The 22,964-nt window shown below is 40.1% G+C and overlaps 2 protein-coding genes across 6 annotated transcripts in view; one reads left to right on the top strand and one right to left on the bottom strand.

Annotated features, from left to right (window-relative positions):
• The window catches only part of LOC134226558 (sodium-dependent transporter bedraggled-like), an 822,794-nt gene that overhangs the window by 590,360 nt on the left and 209,470 nt on the right, over positions 1-22,964 (bottom strand). For all 5 annotated transcript variants that reach the window (XM_062707408.1, XM_062707407.1, XM_062707406.1 and 2 more), the window contains exon 4: positions 12,721-12,762. In XM_062707408.1, coding sequence (XP_062563392.1) covers positions 12,721-12,762 — 42 coding nt within the window. The remainder of the gene's footprint in view (positions 1-12,720; positions 12,763-22,964) is intronic.
• Positions 10,825-12,711, top strand: LOC134226560 (probable cytochrome P450 9f2). Its single transcript, XM_062707411.1, has 2 exons — positions 10,825-11,237; positions 11,311-12,711. The coding sequence occupies exons 1-2, from the start codon at positions 10,957-10,959 to the stop codon at positions 12,695-12,697; spliced, it is 1,668 nt and encodes a 555-aa protein (XP_062563395.1). The 5' UTR covers positions 10,825-10,956; the 3' UTR covers positions 12,698-12,711.

Below are 22,964 nucleotides of genomic sequence, written 5' to 3'. Positions count from 1 at the left end.
TTAATCTAATTTGTAGTGACAATTTGTAGTAAAAAGTAATAATTTTCAAAAATTTTGTCTCCCCCTAATATCTTTTGGCCAAAATTCCAATTTGAAAAAGAAACAAATTTAAAAAAATTGAATTGCCAAAACATTATTCAACAAATCTGATGAAAAAGAATATGTGTGCTTATTTAGTGGAATATCTTCACTTTACATGAACCATTTAATTCCATTACTTTGAAATCCTTACAAGTATACGTATTTTGACTTTTGGGATTGGCCAAATTGGGACCACTAGTGCAACAACTGGTGCAAAGGACGACAAAAATTGAGCAAACTCATTTTTTACATTTATGTATATTTGGAGGAGATTAAAGGTGTTATAGTGTCAAATGAACATGGTTCACTTATCAGAAAACGTTTTGTTGTAATTTCATGTGCCACTTGATGAATAATGCACTAGTGCGACAACTTTTTTCACCGATCAATCCACAAATTTGGTCTGATTCATTTCGTGGCTGCTTTTAATGTTTTCTTCTTTGACGAATCTATAGATTTGCTCTGATTCCCTCCATGATTAATTTTAAAAATTCGAATAATCACACTGTTTCGCCTGATTTCATTATTTTTAATACCGATTAATCCACAGATTTGATCTGGTTCCTTAATAATAAAACTTCATATCCCGATTAATCACTCAATTTCGTCTGGTTTTGTCGCACGTCATTTTAAACGAAATTGACCTATTATTCATTCGATTTAGTCGATGTTAGTCTACCAATTTCGTTTGGCGTCGCGTCGGATTTTTTTATGGAGGGCGGCTTTGTTTTAAACATTTTCTTCTGACATGTTCGCATTTTGAAGCTTCTCGCATTTTCTCTTTCTAAATGATGGCCAAGGTTACCAGCTGTGCAGTTTAAACAATTATTTGCTCCAAAAAATATTATTATTTGGTGGGATTCGAGAAAAATAATTCGGCAACTGTGCAGACGCAATAGAAAAGAGTGATTATCGAACTGCATCGATAATCCATGCTTCAAGGCAAACTGCAATATAAATCGGAAAATGCACCTTCAGCAGTAGTTACAAACTGCACATGTTTTATAATGAAAAACGAAAATATCCCCAGTAACATTTTGGTTTTATAATGGCTTTAAGGCACACTTGTAGAGTAAATAATGGTATTCAAGAGCGTTAAAAAACTAAAAATGTTACTTTGGTATGATCTTCCGATGCTAATTCAAATGTCAAACTGCAAACTGATGTTCAACACCGCTTAGTTTTGGATTGCATTTGGGTAAGGTTTGGAATGTTTTTCAAAAGAAATTGTTATTGCATTTGACAAACAAAAGAAGGCCATTGGCTTCGTAAATTTGCTGTTCTCTCGTAAATCATTCAGTGAAAGTATGAATCACGTTTTATCTTTCGCGACCCACAGTTTGGGAACTTACACTCTGAATCATTGTTCTGGTATTAGAACCATGATGTTGAGTCAAGTTTATTTTGGTGTGCAGTTTTCAAAGGAGTAACCCGGTTGCTCGATTGCAACCAATGTTCACCTTTGTCTCATTTAAATAACCCAGGAGAAAAAGAAGCATTGCTTCCTATGTTAGAAGATTTTTTTTGTGTTTTTAATGAGAGAAGAAGGGAAATGTGGGGTTTGAGCAAAATGGCCTTCAGCGTGTGTTAATAGATTCACACATCAGCGTGTCAATTGGCGAGCAGCAAGCCATGGCTTTGCCTCTCCTAGTCAGACCTCCGCGGCGTGCACACGCATCCACGGAGAGTCGCTGTCTTAACTTCGTTCCGGCCAATTAGGGCCACACAAGTAGATTTTTGTAACAGACGTGACGTTGCACTCCGCCCGACCTCTGCGGGTGGCAATGTTTTGGTTATTTTTTCGACTAATACAGACATACAGGTCTTTTGCCCACACCTTTACTGAAGCACATCGGATGTGCTGTTTACTGAGAATGAATACTTTTTCATTTATCGAGTTCATTCAAGTGTTCATTTTTAGTAAACAGCGCACTGCTCAAACGTCATTGTGTTCATTCGGTGCACTGGACCATAAGTACACCAAGATCCACGACGATGCTCCTAACGAAACAGTGTAAAAGGTTTCAAAATAGTTAAAAATAGTGACTTTTTCTGAGAAAAATTGACTTTAGTGACTTGAGTTCGAAAAAAGGAACTTTTTAGTGACTGACCCGAAAAAAGTCACTGAAAAGTGACCCGCTACCAGATTAATCCTGATATTGCGAGAAGATAGAAAAATTCGATTCGATTCGACCGTCGGAAAGTTTTGTTCCGCAAACGTCAAATCCCTTGATGCACGGAAAATATTTTTTTAAAATTTTTTCAGTGTTAATGTTGATTATTGAAATCAAAGAAAATAGGCATTTCCATCTATTTTTAGATTTCAAATTAAACAGGAACATTGTTTAATTTGAAACTTCGACTTTTGAGTTGGAAGAAAAACGGACGCGTTCAGAAAAATGTAATGTTCTTCTTCTTTCGCTGCACACAACGCATTTGAATAAAATAAAGTAAAAATTATGTTTTCCGATTTTGAAAGATCGCCTCAGTGAAATAGTATTGACTAGAGGCCTGAATAAGAGAAACGCGGATAGATTTTTTTTTTAATTCTTTATTTGAGTGATTTTTAAGTAAGGTACAAAGTTCATCACTTAAACGCGGATAGAAAATATGACTCTGCCAACACTGCATTCAATCTTCTTCATCAAAGAACAACACATGAAAGGGAATGGTTTATGTAGATAAAATGTCACAATCCGCTATTTTATGTGTCCACATCACATAACAACAGAATCCAATAAACAATGGAATTTCATTCCATAATCTATAAATGACTTGCATATATTATTGCAAAATAATGTAAAATACATTCAATTTTGTTTATTTAAAAATGGCATAAAATCGAATTTGGTCGTTTTCAGTATTTGAGCCAACATTTTGGCTCCTGCTCGATTGGTTGCTGTTTTTTGACGGTTCGATTGGCGGCACATCCACGTTTCTCTTATTCAGGCCTCTAGTATTGGCTTGGAATCACTAGAAAATGGAAATTGGTAAGAAAGGAGAGAAAATAAATATGGAGGTGAATGCCATAGTTTTGTTAATGATAATTTTGTTACACTAAACACTTATACTTGAACACTTATACTAAAAGAACATATAAGGAAATGCTAATATTGTTGAATAAAAAAAAACGAAACTAATTAGTAAAATAGAAGTTACATAAGTCACATCACGTTCTATGATGAATCCCGATCTATGTTTCTGATTCTTCTTCTTCTTCTTCTTGGCATTACAACCCCACACTGGGACAGAGCCGCCTCGCAGCTTAGTTTTCATTAAGCACTTCCACAGTTATTAACTGCGAGGTTTCTAAGCCAGGTTACCATTTTTGCATTCGTATATCATGAGGCTAGCACGATGATACTTTTATGCCCAGGGAAGTCGAGACAATTTCCAATCCGAAAATTGCCTAGACCGGCACCGGGAATCGAACCCAGCCACCCTCAGCATGGTCTTGCTTTGTAGCCGCGGGTCTTACCGCACGGCTAAGGAGGGCCCCTATGTTTCTGATTACCCACCCATTTAACACAGCTTCCTTCCCGTGGTAATTGTGGAGATGCAGAGGTATTCTCGGTCTCTAGTAGCAACAATATTCCCTTCCTTTTCCAACTGACTGTAAGGACTTGGCCGGCGCCGTTATTGATCAACATTTGAGAGCTGCTGAAACGTGCACTTTGAGAATAGATGGCAAATCCCAACCACTATTCACTCGGATCGAAGTGCAATCTACACCAGCTCTGATCAATAACGGAGTAGCACCCATTGATATGTACAGTCAGTCTTCGCTAAGCTAAGCTAAGCTAAGGAAAAAAACGGACGCGTTCAGAATTATTAACTTCATCGTTCCTGTTGGGATTTGGTATATTACGCACAGTAGGGAAAACACGTCCTTCACGGTCAATCTTTTATTTACATTAAAATATGTTTTCTTTAGGTATGGGTAAGTCGAGAATCAACAAGAACAAAGTATCGTACGTTAAGGTCATAAAAGAGTAATAAACTGAACACAGACAAACAGATAAACCACAGCTTAAACATGATACTCTAACACACCCCATTAAGGTGATGCGTTTATCCCCATAGCTGCCCGGTTCCGCTCCAGCTTGATACGATCAAGCGGTTTTGTTAAACCATCAGCAACTTGTTGATCGGTACTGACGTAGTTGAGTCTTACAGCATTCTGGTTCAGCGCTTCCCTAATAAAGTGATGCCGAATGTCTATGTGTTTGGTGCGAGGAGTATATCCACCATTTTTGGCGATACAAATGGCACTCTGGTTGTCACAACGAAGTTCGACTGTTTGTTTCAATCCAATCTGTGACATTAGTCCACTCCACCTCATGGCTTCTTGGACCGTTGCAGACAAGGCCATGTATTCTGCCTCGCAAGTTGACAGTGCGTCAGAAGCCCAGCTAGCATCGGAATAGCCTTTCAACTCGGGATCTCCTAGCTTCATGTAGCGAAGCTTGAACTTCGACGTGCCACGCAGGTATCGCAGCAAATGTTTCACCGCATCCCAATGAACCGGTTCAGGGTTCGTGTTGTAGCGGCTCAGTTGGTTGACAGCAAATAGAATGTCGGGTCTAGTACACTGGGCAAGATACATAAGACTGCCCACGGCTTCTTGATAAGGTACCCTGTTTATCTTGTCAAAGTCATCTGCTTATAGCCGGGTCATAGTCTTGGTCAACTTCACACTTGGGTTCATCGGAGTAGAAACACTTTTGCAACTTTGCATGTTGAATCGAGCAAGTATCGACTCGATATACGCCTCCTGGTCTAAAGCCACAGCGCTCCTCTCACGATTAATCCGGATTCCCAAACAGCTGCTTGCCTTTCCTAAGTCCTTCATCCGGAAAGTTTTATTCAACTTCGCTTTGACTTCCTTCGTGAGCTCCTCGTCGCTGGAGAAAATAATTACGTCATCGACAAAAAACAAAAAGCGTTTGTTTCCCGTCGATCCGATAACAGAGGCATGGGTCATATTTGGAACGAATCAAACCGAAACTTTGCAGGGCTGCATCTAGCTTGGCATTCCAAACACGTTTGTTCGACCTTTCAAAACAAGACGGCTGTTCCATATAAATCTCCTCCGTCAATTCTCCTTGGAGGAATGCGGTGGTCGCATCCACCTGGTCGATGTAAAACCCATGCTTGGCAGACAAGGCAAAAAGGTATCGCAGGGAACTGTGACGAACCACGGGTGAATAGGTCTCGTCGTAGTCCACCCCCTTTCGCTGCGAAAAACCTTTTACAACTAGACGCGCCTTGTGCCTGTCAACGTTGCCATTCGCGTCGTACTTAGTCTTATAGACCCACTTGCATTTGATCGGTTTTCGGCCAGGTGGCAGTTCGGTTAAAGTCCAGGTGTCGTTAGCCATCAGGGCCTCATATTCGTCACGCATCGCTTTCTTCCGAAGAGCTGCATCCTCCCGATACAAGGCTTCCTGATGTGTTGCCGGATCACCATCGCTATACGTTGCAGCACCATTCTGCTGAATTCCGCCTGAACGTCGGACTGAACCAGTACATCATCTTGGGTTGGTTGACTGTTATGTAATAATTTAAAATGCGGCAGACCCTCGAACGAAACTTCAAAATAATTGTACTTGCCTGGAAGTTTGTGCTCCCGACCGCTAGGCCTCGACACCTGTGACTGAGGTGGAAGTGAAGTTTTGCGGTGGGAGCACGGAAGTCACGTTGGTCAATGTATTGTCTGAACGGTTGAACTCACCCTCGTCGGCAATACTGTCATTCTCACAGTCCGTGTAGAACTCTTCGTCATCATCTTCGTTTTCGAACAAGCAGTTGTCCGAACCACTCGCAGCTGCCTTCGTAGTAACGAAATCGTAGTCAAGCACAATCATGTTTAGACGCTTCATGTTGACCACTGCACTTGATACTCCTTCATCGATGAACCAAACTTCGCGGCTAATAAACACCTTCTGTGACTGCGGGTCGTACAGGCGGTACCCTTTCGTATTCTCATCGTATCCCACGAAAACTGCTTCCCGTGATTTAGGGTCCAACTTCAGACGTCTTTGTTTCGGCACTTGAGCCATCGCTTTTGTTCCAAAAATCCGTAGATGAGAGAGATCTGGCTTTTTCCCGGTCCAACCTTGTCCGGTGTGCACTCGTGGCCTTGCGTCGGAGACCGATTCAGGAGATACACGGAAGTATTCCCCAGTATGCCCAAAACGATTTTTTCATCCGACCTTCAAACAAAAGGCAACGAGCACGCTCGACAATTGAACGATTGGCGCGCTCAGCCATTCCGTTTTGCTGCGGAGTATAGACATTTGTCTTCTGGTGACGGATGCCATGAATCTTCAGGTAGTTCTGGAAGCCTTCGTTGAGATACTCCATTCCATTGTCGCTCCGTATCGCTTTGATTTTTCGTTCTGACTGCCGTTCTACCATCGCGTGAAACTCCTTGAAAATTCTCAAAATTTCAGGTCCCGCTTTCGTCTTCAGAAAATACACCCACATTTTTCTGGATTTGTCATCAATAAAAGCAATATAGTATTTGCTTCCACCGATTGAATCCACCTCCATGGGCCCGCATATATCAGTGTGGATCACATCAAGAACCTCTGCAGCGCGTGAACCTTTCTTGCTGAATGGTTGCCGGCAATGTTTGCCCATTGGGCACACCATGCAGTCTCCTGTGTGCGTTCCGACAATTGAAACTCCGTCCATTAATCCATTAGCTCGCTTGCGAACACTTTTCTCGTTCAGATGACCGAGCCTGTGATGCCACACCTTCAGACTAGCTGCTGACGAGCAAACCAGTGCGCTGTTCGAATCTTGCTGCCGTTGTTCGAGCTTGAATAGTTTATTTTCGTGCTTACCCGTAGCCACAGTGTCACCACTTGCATTGATCACCTTGCATCCGGCGTTCGAAAACACGATAGTGTATCCTTTCTTCACAATTTGGTTCACAGAAAGCAGATTCACAGAAAGGTCTGGAATCAGCTGTACTTCACGAACCGGAATACTTTCCTTCCTTCTTTCCAATCACGTGCATACTATTCCCGTTGGCAGCAACAACGCTTCCATTTGAAGGTTTCACGTTTTCGAGAAACTCGCGATTACTGGTCATGTGCACACTGGCACCGGAGTCTATAAACCAGTCACTTTTCTTCGTCGATGAAAATGTCGACATCACTGCACAAAACGCATCCTGCTTCTTCGCACTACTGCATTCTCGAGCGATATGGCCAAATTTATGACACTTGCGGCATTTCGGTCCTTTAGGGAGTTCGTTCGTCGACTCACATCTCGGTTTAAATTTACCGCCTCTGTATGCACCTTTTCTGCGACTCGCTGCTAAAGCTGAGTCATCATTCGATAACTTAACCTCTTGCAACAGCTTTGTTTTGATTGCGTCGCCGGTAATGGCCGTTCCCGAGTTTTCGAGAGCCATAATCATAGGGCGATACTCTTCGGGGAGTCCCGCAAGCAAAAGCGTTCCCACCCACTCATCGGATATTTGGAAGTTTATTCCGTTCAGCTGATGTGCCGTCGAAGTAATCCTGTTGACGTAATCGTCCATCGAGCTACAGGCATTTAGCTCCGTCTTTAGTAACTTGTGCAACAATCCAACTCGTCGCGTTAATCCAGTGTCTTCGAATAGAGATGGGCGTTCCGCTCAGGAGCTGTTCCAAAGATTCGCTTCCTTACATTGAGCTGATGAGCCATGGATCTTTTTTAAAGAAGCCCAGCTCAGCAGCTCACTTTAAATTGATGAAATTATTGTCAAACACGCGCCTAGAGAAACTCCCTCGAGCGTACGCACTCGAGTACGCGCGCTGTTGTATTTTGTACAGCACAAACGAAAATACCACGCTCTCGGTACACAACACAAGCGAGCTTGTATGAGCATTCCAGTCCAGTACCGCGCACGTGCTGATCGTTTATTATTTGCACCTCAAGCACCATCAAGCCAAGCGACAGAACCATCTAGCCAAGCAACAGAAATCATTTCTGCTGCTGAGAGGAATAAGAAACACACAAGCAAAAATAATCTAGCTTTGCCGTCTATTTCTTAACCCATACCCACATACTCGGCGCTACGAACGGACACACAAAAGATACCTAGTGCGGTAGCGAACGAACCGTACTAAGCAAAAGATCCGAAGATCCGAACAACTCTCAGTTCCGCTCATGTCGTCGTCCGTCTCGAAATTGCTGTGACATGGGAGCGAGAGCTGCGCCACTAGCTCAGATCCGTGCGACACGGATCTCGATCCGGATCAGTCGCGACCGATTCTAGCGAGCGAGCCGTTTGGTTCAAACGAACCGAGCTGGGTGCTGTGTCTTGCACGGAGCGGATCTTTCACTTGCGACGGGTTTTCCCGCCAGCATACTGCTACATGTGCACTCGGTTTGTTTGTAGCACCGTGCTCTGTATTTTTTTACTCTCTTGTTTTTATTTCTCTCGCATTTCGGGAACCAATATAGATGAATGGGCTCGCTTGTATGAAAATGTCGCATGGTTAGAAGGGTTAGAAGCGCGCAAACAAGACATTGATTTACTGCACCCAGCATGAAGAGAAAACTTATGACACGTGATATTGTTCATATACATATCAGAGACTAGGGACTGAATTATTTAAATTAACGATTTGAGAAACGTTATCAACAAAATGTAACTTAGAATTATGAATAGAAAATAATGTTGAGTTAGTTTTTGTATAGAAATAAATGTGATAATTCTAAATGAACTCCTAGGCTTCAAAACTAGACGGTCAGAAAAAGCGTAATAAATGTTATTAGTTTAAAATTGTCGGTTTTTCAATAGAAATTATTACATCACTGTAGCTAAACATTTTAAAAATTTCAAAGAAAGGTAAATAGATGAATGATGAACGAATAAATAAATCAATGAATGACATAAATTTTTCAATTTTTTGAACAATAATTAAAATAATAATATTAACAATTATGTTTTATTATATGTAGCATTAAAGAACTGAAGAGCTGATCCAAGGAGCTGACTCTTTTCAATGAATTGAACGGATCAGATCCGCTCACTGCAATGAGCTGTTTTGCCCATCTCTATCTTCGAATCGAATACACTCTCCAGCTTTTCCCAAACTGCTCGCGCCGATTTAGCCTCTTTTACGTGAACGTAATTTTCCGGCTCCAGCAGCAAAATAATCTTTGCTCTCGCTCGGCGATCCATGGCAGGGTCGACTGCTTTGTGGGTTCCATCCTCCTTTTTCTCCGGTTTAACTGCGCTCCACATATCATCCAGGTTTGCACCGCAAACTTCCATGTTGCCCAATTTTCTCGTCCTGCGAGCCGCGCAATTCCCGGAAGGCTTGAGATGTTGTGGACTACTCCATTACCAGCTGCAGCCGCAGCACTACCATTTCCGCCCGGCATAATAATAATCGATTTTCGCGTAACAACCGTAACAACCGAAACACTAATTACATCCCGAAAGAAGATTCGCGAATAGGCCCATAACCTGTTGGGATTTGGTATATTACGCACAGTAGGGAAAACACGTCCTTCACGGTCAATCGTTTATTTACATTAAAATATGTTTTCTTTGAGTATGGGTAAGTCGAGAATCAACAAGAACAAAGTATCGTACGTCAAGCTCATAAAAGAGTTATAAACTGAACACAGACAAACAGATAAACCACAGCTTAAACATGATACTCTAACAGTTCCAAATCGAATATCGATTCTTCATTTTAGGACCAAATTGGTTCCAAATCTATTGATATGGAAATCTTGAAAATCCATTTCAGAATGTAAGCACCATTGAAGTTCAAAATCCAACATGATTTCGTGACGTTTTTTAGAAACTTGAGTTTTGATTTGCTACGGTGTGCAACTTTAAAAATCAATCAATTGCAATGGCATATGTCGGAAAAATAGAAACAGTTTCACTTGAATGGAATGACATGAGAGCACTTGTTCAGTTGTCTTATGCTGAAACCTAGTCTATTGAAGACGTAAAAGAAATAGTCTATCGGAAAAAATAATGTTTTCCAGATTTATTTTCGTGCATCTTTTTCATTATGCAAACATAAACTTCCCACTGAGGAAAGTGAAGAAATCTAATACAAGTGAATAAATCTTCCAAAGATGTTCAATTCTCTGGAAACGCGAGACTGTTTCAAAACGTGTAGTTTTTTAATATTTGCAATATAAAATAGATTGTTTTGAATCTGGAAGTTTATTTATGATACCCTGATTTAAATGATAAGACTTTTCATTAGGAAATATTTAGTGGTTCATGAAATACTCAGCAGTATTTAAAGGGCCACTAGAGTTGCAGTAGATTTAGGACATTTTTTTCGTGGTATTACTGCCAGAGAATTAGTTTGTGCATAATTTTTAAAGCTTCATTATCGACTTGAAATAAAATTGACATCTACCACACACAATACGTTGTTTGTCAAAACGAATATTGCGCTGTGGGCATGGTTATTCGGAAATTATTGAACTAGGTAGTTGTCGGTTTGCGTGGGTGTGCTATCGGATTCGACCAAACAACGTTCAAATATTTGTTTACTACATCAGTAAAGTCGTTTTGGAAATTCGTCCTTCATTCTAATAATGAGCAAAATAACACAACATCGTCGTTACAAATGTTGTTTCAAATTATTTCCATGCAAATTGTTTTACAGGCATGCTACGGATTAAATACTCCAATTTGCAATATATACTGTTCCGTAATAATTTACGTTAGATAATACTTCGATCTACCAATGACAATACTCGAAACAAAGTACTGTCGTTTTTTGAAAGTCATTCCACGTGTACGTGCTTCTGATAATAGGCCGTTTCTATTAATTAATTGCTGTTAAAAAATTCAACTCATCGGATCAAATAGTGAACAAAAACAGACCAACAATGACCGTAGATCACAGTTTCCTCCAGTATTCTACCACGTCAACAATCGCACAAATATTTTTGTTCGAAATGGATCTCGATTGGACGCAGCTGTTTTCGATTCTAGTGATAGCAGCCATAATTTATCGCTGGCTAAACAGTAACCATGACTACTTCCTCCATAAGCCGATTCCTTCGATGCCGGTCTGGCCCATCATGGGCAGCACTGGATCACTTTTGTTCAAGCGGTGCACCTTTTCGGATTTTGTGCAAACCAATTACAAAAAATACTCTGCAGCTCGGTAAACTTTGTTTCAATTCTAACGGGTGCCGTCTTCAATACCATTTAATCAACATTAATTTTCATTTTCACAGAGTGTTCGGGCTGTTTGACACCAACATCCCCATGTACGTGATCTGCGATCCGGAATTGATCAAGCGGATCGCCGTCACCGATTTCGACCACTTTATGGACCACCGACCGATCTTCGGAGCTAGCAATCCCGATCACCCCAATCTGCTGTTTGAGAAAACACTTTTCGGCATGGCCGGACCAAAGTGGAAAAGCATGCGATCGACGTTGAGTCCGGCCTTTACCGGATCCAAGATGCGGCAGATGTTCGAGTTTGTGGTGAAGTGTAGCGACAATATGGTACGATTCTACCAAGGCGAGCCACGCGGAAAGCAGTACGAGATGAAGGATGTGTTTTCGCGGTTCTCGAACGATGTGATCGCGACGTGTGCGTTTGGGATCGAGGTGGATTCAGTTCGGAAGCGGGACAACGAATTTTTCGCTCACGGCAGTAAAATGTTCCAAATGAATAGGCTAAGTGTTGTGGCGCGACTTATTGGGTTTCGATTTGCGCCTGCTTTGATGAGTCAATTTGGACTGGATTTGAATGATCAAGAGCAGAATCAGTATTTTTCTTCACTGGTCAGAGAAACGATTAGTGCGCGCGAAACGAAAGGCATATTGCGTCCAGATATGGTACATCTGTTGATGGAAGCTAAAAAGGGTTTACTGAAGCATCAGAAGGAAATCGAGCAGCATAAGGGTTTTGCAACAGTTGAAGAATCGGAAATCATGAAAACGCAATCCCCGAATACGATGACCGAATTGGAATTGATTGCTCAGTGTTTGATCTTCTTCCTGGCTGGTTTCGATACGGTATCAACCTGTTTGACCTATACAGCGTATGAGCTGGCGCTAAACCCAGAAATTCAGGATAAATTATTTAAAGAAATCAAGGAAATACACGAAACGCTAAACGGAGAGCCTCTAAACTACGAAACTCTTCAAAAGATGACCTACATGGACATGGTCATCTCGGAAGTGTTACGCAAGTGGCCCGCCATAGCCACCCTGGATAGACACTGCGTGCAAGACTACGAGATGGACGCTGGCAACGGGTTAAAATTCACCATCGAACGTGGCAGCGGAATATGGTTTCCGATCCACGCGATGCACCATGATCCTAACTACTACCCGGAACCGGAGCGGTTCCTGCCGGAACGATTCAGCGAGCAAAACAAGGCCAACATAAATATGGGAGCATATCTACCATTCGGCATAGGTCCGCGGAACTGCATCGGATCGCGTTTTGCGCTGATGGAGGTCAAGGCCATCGTGTACCATTTTCTGTTGAGTTTTAGCTTCGAAAGAACCGACAAGACTCAGGTTCCATTGGAAATTGTGAAAGGGTTTGGTCCGATGAAGCCGAACGATGGGGTCTATCTGGAGTTCAGACCGAGAATATTGTAGTAGACTAAAATAAGTTGACGTACCTGATTGATGCGTGATGGATCGTGAACGTTCTCTGGAGTTTCCTGAAACAGAAGAAATCAATAAATTATATTAGTTTTTTTGGTTTTATTTGTTTTATTGATTGGTTTGAAGGCAATCAATTATGTTGACTATGACATAAACTTCAATGCGAAATACTGGGTGGTTTCATTCATTAAGCCAGAGTTTGTCTCATTTGCCAAACACTCAGTTCAGGAGCCGATTCTTGAACAACGAACCAAATGAACTGTTCAACAAAGTTGTAGGGAAAATACAGTCCTACAAGTCCACTATACAAGCATTTAGCTCCTGTAATGAGTTGCTGACATTACCGGACGGGTTCCATTCCCGTTCTAGTCGAAGAGATCTTTTCGTGCATTCGGTAGGCATTGACAGCTCTAAATTGAAAACTGTGGAAGTACATCTAAAACACTAAGCTGAAAATTGTCTATTTGACATAAGCAGTTAGCTTGTCTAGCAAAAGTAGAATGGGTTGTGAGTTAAAGAGACAAACTCTGACTAAATGATGGGCCTTGCTTAGCTTAGTCATAACATTGAAAAAAGTCAACTCATCGCTCATTCATTGATTTGTAATTTTTTTTTGTACTTTGAACCTGGGGATTAAATACGGGGCGACGTGAAAGAATTCTAGGGTTGCCTACCGCTCCATGAATTCATAATATGTACCCATATCAATAACAAACGAAAGCAAAGAATTGGTGAGAAAATGATTAAACTTGTTTAATAGAATCTCTTCCCCTGTCATAAGACGAGTTTAGTATCTATTTAATTCCACCACGTTTTAATCTTTACAGATACATATTTCGCCCTCAACTGCAAGACCGTCTCGTCTCGTACTTGACTCGATTTTAAAGTGATGCCCAAACAGCTTTACTTCTCATTTTTCTTATTTTTTTGAAAAAGTAAAAAAAGGTATCTTGCTATCATGATAGCAATGAGTCAAATCCAAGAGAAATCGAATATTGCGAATATTATCAATATAGGAGCATGTTATTAGGAATGGTACAAATACCCTATATATGATAAGATTAAACAATTGAATTCGTGCAGCATAGGGTGATACTGGCAAACTTTTTTGTAATTTAACAATTTAACGAAAGTCAAAAATATGAACAAAAATTTATTTATAATGGGTTTAAAACCAGAATAACATTCAAGGTAAGATATAAATTTAAGGCTCTGCAATTGGATTTTCATAATGGTTTTCAAATTAGAATTCGAGATTTAATTTGAATATAGGGTTTGAAGAGGACATCGAAGTGGGCCTTGAACACGGTCGCGCGGTCACTTTTGTTATTTTCGCTGAATTTTTATCTTGGTTTGACTGGCGTTACGCATCGTGGAATCAAGATTTTTTCGGACTAATGCTTCGGGTGTACTCTCTATGGGGTTTGGAGACAAGGCACAAGATTCTGCAAAGTGCGCGAGTGTTTGGGATGCGTTTGGCAGTTTTGAGAAAGTGAAGTGATTGTTTTCGTGGTCACTAGAAGTGTTTTTCAATTCCATTATCCGGAAAAAGAAATTTTTGTGATATGTTCATTGATTATTAAACTCCGGAAGTTTTCTTATGGATCCGTTATCCAATTGATAATTGCAACATAAATAAGCGGGGCTTATTGTAAATAACTGAGTCACTTTTAATTCCGAATTTCCATTGAAAAAAATCAGAAGGGTTATATACAAGATACGACCGCCCGACGTAAACTACGTAAAACAGATCATAAGATAATTATTTTGGTTAGTGTGATTGAAATTTTGACTTTTGCGCTCTCCTATGCTTGAACGATAACATTAAATGTTTTTGCTGTTTTGGTGAACCTCCTAAATTTTCAACTGAATTGGTTATAATTTAACTAAGAACGAATAGTTTGAAGTTTGAATGGAAATTACTATCCAGCTTTTTATTATAGTTACGGATCAACTATGGTAATCGATTTTGACATCTGTTGTGTACAGAATTTATAGCGCTGGTCTAAGCAGGTTTAGATTTCTGAAACAATATGTCAAAAAAAAAATTTTTCAAGAGAAATACGCTTCGTTTTTATACATATTGACTAATATATTCTTCTATTTTAGGAGAGAAAATCACGAGTAATAGCGAAGCTGTGCGTTTTTTGCTGGACACCTTGCCTTTAAATGGTTCAAATCGAGAGGGCGCATAATACTCGGTGTTCTGTTGGTGTGTGGTGCTGGTGCTGAGGTGTATCCCACGGCGTTGGCTTAACATATCCTGTCTGGACAGATATAGGGGACAAGATCACTGGCGTGCTGCCGACAACCCCGTTGCTTTACACGCCATTGACACTACACCAACGCGTCGTGGATTTTGAGGATTAATAAAAGGCCAATTTCAAGGAATTACTTCTCACTCACACAACCCACTGCCTCATCTCTATTTTCATTGCAATGGTTTACTATTCGAGATTGAAAACTACGTCTGCTTCATGATAAACCAACAACAACCAGTATTTTATAGGCATAGTATTTTACTTGGCAGCTCCCGCGTTGCTTGGAAAGGTTGGGAGCACAAAGGGGAATTCATTATTTTAAGCGGAAAGGTATTCAAGAGCCGAATCAGGTGGAGAGGTGTTTTTTTTCCAATTTCGTTTATTTGGTAGGCTCAGGCGTGTATAACACTTTACGGAGCCATTGTTCTTTGTGATATATACAATCAATATCATTTTATTATACGGTTAGTAAGAGGGGGGTAGAAGCCAGCGTACTCGTGGTGACTCGAGGTTAGTTTACAATGTTTAAGGATGGATGGGGCTTAGGATTTGGGATCAGGAAATTTCAGCTTCTCGTCCGGGCATTTGGCGTCAGTGAAGATGTGGCGTGTCGTCGTGCTCGAGGAATGGTTCGACTGGGAGCATCTTCCGGATGGCAAGAGCTATGGAGCTCTACGGAACAAGAAGGCAGAGACAGAACAAAAAAAAAACTTTAAAGAAAGAAAAAAAAAACAAAATGTTAGATTTTGATGTCAGAAGCACAAAGAAAACTATAAATGGCCTGCATATAGACAACATCACGATCTCCCAAAACACCGCGAACTTCCCTGAAGGGTTGTTCACCTCGGGCCACAGTGGAGAGGTGTTTTATACTCTTTTATCAATGATTTAGCAAGTCATAGAACGTATATGTAAGCAACCAATGAATGTATCTGAAAGATTTATTTGAAATGACTCGTTGGCAGCCTCCTTAAGAGTTCCAGGAGGATTTAACAAAAATCAGTTGACGTTTGTAAACACATTTCACAACCACAACAATCACCTCTGCAGTATTTTTTAGATCACCTCAAGGATCCTTTTCGATTTCTTCAGGACTGTTTGCTAGTTGAAAGGCATCCTGAAATAAAAATCGAAAAATATTAACCCTGAGGTTACCCGCAACTTGCGTTTCCCGACCACGGCGATCGTCTCTGCTTTCAAGCTGTTCCTAGCTCAATCACCTGCGGGATTTTATATCCCTAAAGTCATGCACCCAATATTTTAAAAGATTGGAATGAAAAATATTGACATATGGCATGTTTTGGACAGATTCCATGGCTACTTGACCAGTACCATAAAATCTGTACACATCAAACGTCAAATTTAAACAACCACAGTTTATTTATGGCTAGCGTAAAAAGCTGGATAGAAATCGCCCCGTATGTGAAAGATCGTTTCGTGAGGCGGATCACTAACTATTAAGGGGTAGATTCCCCAGCGCCGGACACCTCCCAATACCTTCTTAAAACGACACTACTTGCAGAGGTCCCTCCTTCATCTTATTAAGTAAGGTACACTGGGGGAAGTGGAAAAGGAAAAATCGATAGTGCATGTTTGAATTAGTGTAAAACCATTTTCAATGATTTAAATGCGTTCAATCAAAATGGGCTATCAAAAATAGTCAATTTTGTACCAACTGTGCGGTAATTCATACCATTTTGGTCGCTTGAAATTTATGGAAATAGATTTTAAAATTAGGAGTTGTTTTTCCACTTACCCTAGTGGGATGAGGTAAGTGGAAAACCCATGTTACCTTGACCTTCAATAGTGATAAGTAGTTACATTTACATATAACTAAAATCAATACGATAATTACTCTGAGTATCTTTTGTAAAATAATGTCATTACCTTAACGGAATAGATCCTCAAGGAATTCTCGTAATAGCTAGGGGAAGGCTGGTTTTGCCTTCTCGAACACTAAGTGTACGTCAAGTCTATATGTTCGCCCCAAAGATGAACTTTTTAAAGGAAAAATGGGACTTCTTCTTCTTATTGGCATTACATCCCCACACTGGTACAGAGCCGCCTCGCAGCTTAGTGTTCATTAAGCACTTCCACAGTTATTGACTGCGAGGATTCTAAGCCAAGTTACCATTTTTGCATTCGTATATCATAAGGCTAACACGATGGTACTTTCATGCCTATGCCCAGGGAAGTCGAGACAATTTCCAATCCGTAAATTGTCTAGACTGGCACCGGGAATCGAACCCAGCCACCCTCAGTATGGTCTTGATTTGTAGCTGTGCGTCTTACCGCACGGCTAAGGAGGGCCCCCGAAAAATGGGACTTGATTATAAACTAATCAACTTACTTTAATGAATTGAGATGATGTCTGTATGTGCGTATTTGTATGTATGTGTGTGCGCAAAGCACGTACAAAATTATCAGCTATTCTTAAGCACTTTTCCTTATTCAATTTTTTCCAATTATCGCAAAAAAAAATGCATTCAACGGCGAAACTTGTTATGAATAAAAATAAATGTGAATTTTACAATACATTTACCTATAAGTGCTATTTTTAACTTTCTTATACATTTTTTTCATTTGTAAAACATGTGAAAGGCATCAATACCAATAGGTATAGAATATTTTTTATGAGTCCAATCACCACTGGAATCACAATGATCAAAGAAGGAACATATTTAGATGCACAGCTATCGAAATAAACCCTGGAGGGAAGAAAAAAATTGCCTAATTAGAACATTATCCACTTCCCCCGCAGTGTTTGATACCTGGGGTAAGTGTAAAATCTTTGAATTATTTGCTTTCTTGGTACAAACCACTACCAATTGAATGGGATTAGTTTAATTGTATTATAATGGTCACCTGTGATATAAATTCACTTGAAAAAAGAACAATTGGTACAAATAAGAATTGATTTTATGAATGCAAAAATCAACTTTTCGCGAAACTTAAAATTACAGTACAAGCGTTAACCGTGTAAGTGTATGTATTATACAAATTTGAACATAGTATTAGTGTGAGCATCAAAGTATATTCTTGCTTAATGAAACATTGAAAAAGGTGGGAATTTGAATTAGGATGTAAAAAATTTAGCTGAAGAGTCAAATAAGCTCCACTAACAATTTTTAATATTAACAACTTAAAGCACGTGAACAATATTACTTTTCTCAATGATGTCTTTACTCATGTAACAGGAACTTAGTCACATTTGAACATGATGCAATAGTGTCCGGCACTAGGAGACATTTTTCTGAACCGTCAAATCAAAATTCATTGTCGAAAAACGTGTTCAAAATTTGAACAAATGATCAAATATAGTTTGTATGAATCATCAATGGTCAATGGTCATATTTTGTGTATCTTTCATCTATCTATTCTTCCTTTTAGGAAATATAACTCACGAAGAGGATGACCAATTTGCGAGATTTCCTCACTAATCGATTCGTATTGAGATCAGCTGTGTTTCTATATGCAAAAGGTTAGTAAATTTTAAAGGAAAAGTCGCAATCAACGCAGAAAATGACATTTCGAACGTTAAACGTAAAAGCCCGAGCAACGCAGGGTACATTCTGCTAGTAAGGTATAAAAGGAAACATAATCCGGATAGTTAGTTTTTTTTTGTTAAATGGCTTATGTGTCCGGCACTGGAGGATCTTCCCCTAAATATAATCAACCCGAAGACTTCGTAGAATATTTAAAAATCTGTAAGACGGTTGTTGTTGCGAACCGATCGGATTTTCGTAAGCAAAGTCATAAAGAAAAGAAAAATGCTCATTATTGATGTGTAATTCTTTTACGTGCTCAATTCAATTTCCCACGATTTAGTATTTCCTTAATATATTTTTTTTTTGCAAGCAGCGAATTGTTTCACAATAAAGACGATTTATTCACTTGCCAAATTTCCTATGTTGCCAACGTACTCATATATTTTTAGATATTAACCTTCCTAATGCATTAGAAAAAAGTTACACATTGTGCATTGGGGTCCATTTGGACCCAAGATTTCATCACGATCACAAACACTCAAATTTCAACCGTTTTTCGATCTTTAGGCACCAAACGAAAGCTGCAGGTTCTAAGAATCAGCTCATAGGGTGATTCATCCAAATTGACCTCTCTAGGCTCCGGGGGACCTGTACTAAAGAGCTTCTCAATTTGGCACCAAATTTTCGAGTTTCGTGTTACGAAACATAAAATTGCTTGCAAATATGTGCTCTGATGGTCCCAACTGTATTTGCTATCTTGTATATGCCATTTCTGGGGAAATTTATCCATCTAGCGGCCATCGGAGAGCCCTCTGGTAGATCCAGAACTTCCGTAAAAGTGGCGAATTCTAAAAGTTTATCCCAGAGCTTCGCGATTTTTTGATAGCCATTCATCCTGGCAAATTGTGGGTGCAATCAATAGTTAGAGCCTTCTTTAACCTACAAATGTCTCAGAAATGGTTCTCCGGAAGATCCGGAACATCCGTAAAATGGTCAATTCCAATTATGGAAAATTGTGAATGCAATCAAAAGTAAAAGTCTTCTGTGACCCCAAATGTCCCAGAAACGGTCCCCCGGAAGATCCGGAACTTCCGTAAAAGTGACCAATTCTAAAAGTTAATCCCAGAGCTTCGCGATTTTTTCGTAATCATTCATTCTGGCAAATTGTGGGTGCAATCAATAGTTAAAGCCTTCTGTGACCTACAAATGTCCCAGAAACGGTCCCCCGGAAGATCTGGAACATTCGTAAAAGTGGCCAATTCCAAAAGTTTATCCCAGAACTTTGCGATTTTTTGATAACCATTCATTCTGGCAAATTGTTGGTGCAATCAATAGTTAAAGCCTTCTGTGACCTACAAATGTCCCAGAAACGGTCCTCCGGAAGATCCGGAACATCCGTAAAATGATCAATTCCAAAAGTTCATCCCAGAGCTTCTCGATTTTTTCGTAAACATTCATTCTGGCAAATGGAGGACGCAATCAAAACTAAGGGTCCGGTGACTCCCAAATGTCCCAGAAACGATCCTCCGGAAGATCCGGAATATTCGTAAAAGTGGCCAATTTCAAAAGTTTATCTTAGAACTTCGCGATTTTTTGGTAACCATTCATTCTGGTAAATTATGGGTGCAATCAATAATGAAGTCTTCAGTGACCTCTATGTGCCCCATGAACGGTCATCCAGATATTCCGGAAAATCCGTAAAAATAACCAGTTCCAACTAGCGCTTCGCGTTCCATTCATACCGGCGAATTGTGTATGTAATCGATAGTGAAAGTGATCTGATACCAAATGCTCCCAAAACGGTGATTCGGAAGATTCGGAACATCCATAAAATTGGTCAATTCCAAAAGTTCATCCCAGAGATTCGCATTATTTCGTAATCACCCATCCTGACGAATAATGGATGCAATTAGGAGTGAGAGTCTTCCGTGATCTCAAAAAGCTCCCGAAACGGTCATCCGAAAGATTCGGACCATACGTAAAAGTGGCCAAATTCAAAAATACATCTCAGAGCTTCTCAATTTATTCATAACCGAATTGCCTGTGCAATCAATTGTGCAAGTTTTCTGCGACCCGCAAATACTCCCGAAAGTATCCGATACCACAAAATAATTCCAGAGCATTGCTATTTTATTCGTAATCATCCATACGGGCAAATTGTGTACGCAATAAATTGTTTAATTCTTCTGAGATGACCACAAACGGCCTCCGGGAAATCCAAAACATCCGTAAAAGTGGCCAATTCCAAATGTTCATCTCAAAGCAAATTATCGAAACTGCTCTATCAGCGAATTGATTATGCAATCAATAGTGAAAGTCAATTGTGACACGAAATGACCACAATTTGGTCCTCAGGAAACCCAAAACATCCGTAAAATAGGTTAACCCTAAAAGTTAATCCAAGAGCTGAGCATTTTTGTTAGCATTCATGTAGTAAAGGTATGTTATATGTGGAGTAAATAGTGAAAGTCCTCTGTGACCTACCAAAAGTTGATCACATTCGATTATTTAGATAACATTGTTAACGGCTCCGGTTCTCCGGAGACATCCGCATGCCATCCATCTATGACGTCTGAATGTCCACAAAACCGTCCTCCGGGAGATCAGGAATATCAGTGAAAATGGTCAATTCCAAAAGTTCATCCTACATTCATATGGGTGAACTATGTACTATGCAATGACAATAATAAAAGTCGAGTCAAGTACGAGACACTGAAGACGGCATTACTGTTAAAGTCGAAATACGTATCTGTCAAAGGTACAATCAAGTGGTGGAATTGAATGGAATTGTACAAACTCGTCTGATGACAAGTGAAGACATTCCACTGATAGCTCAAAATTATTTTCTTATCAATAATAAAAATTCCTTCGAAAAACCCGGAACATCCGTAAAAGATTGGACTCCACCAGATCATCATTAGCCAGCGACTGCAGCGTGGCGGTCGTTCCTCCTTGAATTCCTCCGAAGCTTCTCCAGAAGCTCCTCTGGAAGTTCTTCAATAACTTCCTCCGGAAGTTCGTCCACAAGTTCCTCCGGTAGTCCCTTCGGAAGCTCCTCTGGAAGTTCTTCAATAACTTCCTCTGGAATTAATTGCATATTATTCGGCAACTCGGCCGTACGAAAACCATTTTTTTGTTAAATGGAAGTTTGTCCACAATTCCTCCGGTACTCCCTTCGGAAGTTCATCAAGTAATTCATTGGAAAGTTCCTAAAGGCATTCCTCTAGAAGTTTTTTCTGAGAATTCTGAGAGTTCCTCCGCAAATCCCTCCAGAAGTTCATCAAGTACACCCGATTCTGTTTTTACACGGATTTTTTTTACACGGCCGTGTAAAAAAAAATCCCATACAAAATTTTTGCAAAGTTGCTCCATTTTGCATGATTTGTCGAGAAATCATAAAACTTTTTTTACACGGAACGCATCCCCCGTGTAAAAAAAAGAATCGGGTGTAATTCCTCGGGGAGCTGCTCCGGGAACTCCACCGAACTTCTTCCGGAAGTTCCTCCGAGAACACCTCCAGAAATTCTCAAAGAAGTATGAATCTGAAAGTTCCTCCGTGAATTCTTTTTGGAATTGGCCACTTTCACGGATATTCCGGATCTTCCGGAGTACCATTACCGTACAGTACCGAAGACTTTTATTATTGATTGCAAACACAATTTGAATGGTTATCAAAAAATCTCAAAGCTCTGGAATGAACTTTTAGAATTGGTTATTTTACGGATATTCCGGATCTTCCGGAGGACCGTTTCTGGGTCATTTGGGGGTCACAGAAGACTTTAACTATTGATTGCACCCACAATTCGCCAAAATGAATGGTTGTCAAAAAGTCGCGAAGCTCTAGGATGAACTTTTGGAATTGGTCTTTTTACGGATGTTCCGGATCTTCCAGAGGACCGTTTCTGGTACATTTGTAGGTCACAGAAGACTTTAACTATTGATTGCACCCACAATTTGCCAGAATGAATGGTTGCGAAAAAATCGCGAAGCTCTGGGATAAACTTTTAGAATTGGCCAATTTTACGGAAGTTCCGGATCTTCGAGAGGGCTCTCCGATGACCGCTAGAGGGATAAATTTTCCAAGAAATGGCATTTACAATATAGCAAAGAAGGTTGGGATCATCATTGGGATGCAAATATTTGCAAGAAATTTTATGTTTCATCGAAACTCGAAAATTTGGTACCAAATTGAGAAGCTCAAACAGTACCTCTTTAGTACAGGTTCCCCGGGGATTAGAGTGGTCCATTTTGATAAATCACCCCATTACAGCTTTCGTTTGGTGCCTAAAGATCGAAAATCGGTTGAAATTTGAGTTTTTGTTATCATGACGAAATCTTGGGTTCAAATGGACCCGCACAAATTATAACTTTTTTTATGGCGCCTCTCCTAGATCGCTAGATGCTGATTTTCTCAGGGAATCTTAATTTTCGAAAGTTAGGAAAAGTCAGAATTTTTCTGATTTTAATCTCGTTGCGTTACAAAGTTACAGCGGTGTTTTGGGTGTGCTT

This window comes from Armigeres subalbatus, chromosome 3 (genome assembly GCF_024139115.2).
Source record: "Armigeres subalbatus isolate Guangzhou_Male chromosome 3, GZ_Asu_2, whole genome shotgun sequence".
NCBI classification, from domain to species: Eukaryota; Metazoa; Arthropoda; class Insecta; order Diptera; family Culicidae; genus Armigeres; species Armigeres subalbatus.
This window is presented reverse-complemented; position numbering and strand designations above follow the sequence as displayed.

What these genes read in the sequence shown, in the direction of transcription:
- LOC134226560 (XM_062707411.1), top strand. Translation starts at nt 10,957, where the DNA reads ATGACCGTAGATCACAGTTTCCTCCAGTATTCTACCACGTCAACAATC. An exon ending in AAAAAATACTCTGCAGCTCG is followed by an intron (nt 11,238 to 11,310) that starts GTAAACTTTGTT and finishes TCATTTTCACAG; the next exon opens with AGTGTTCGGGCTGTTTGACA.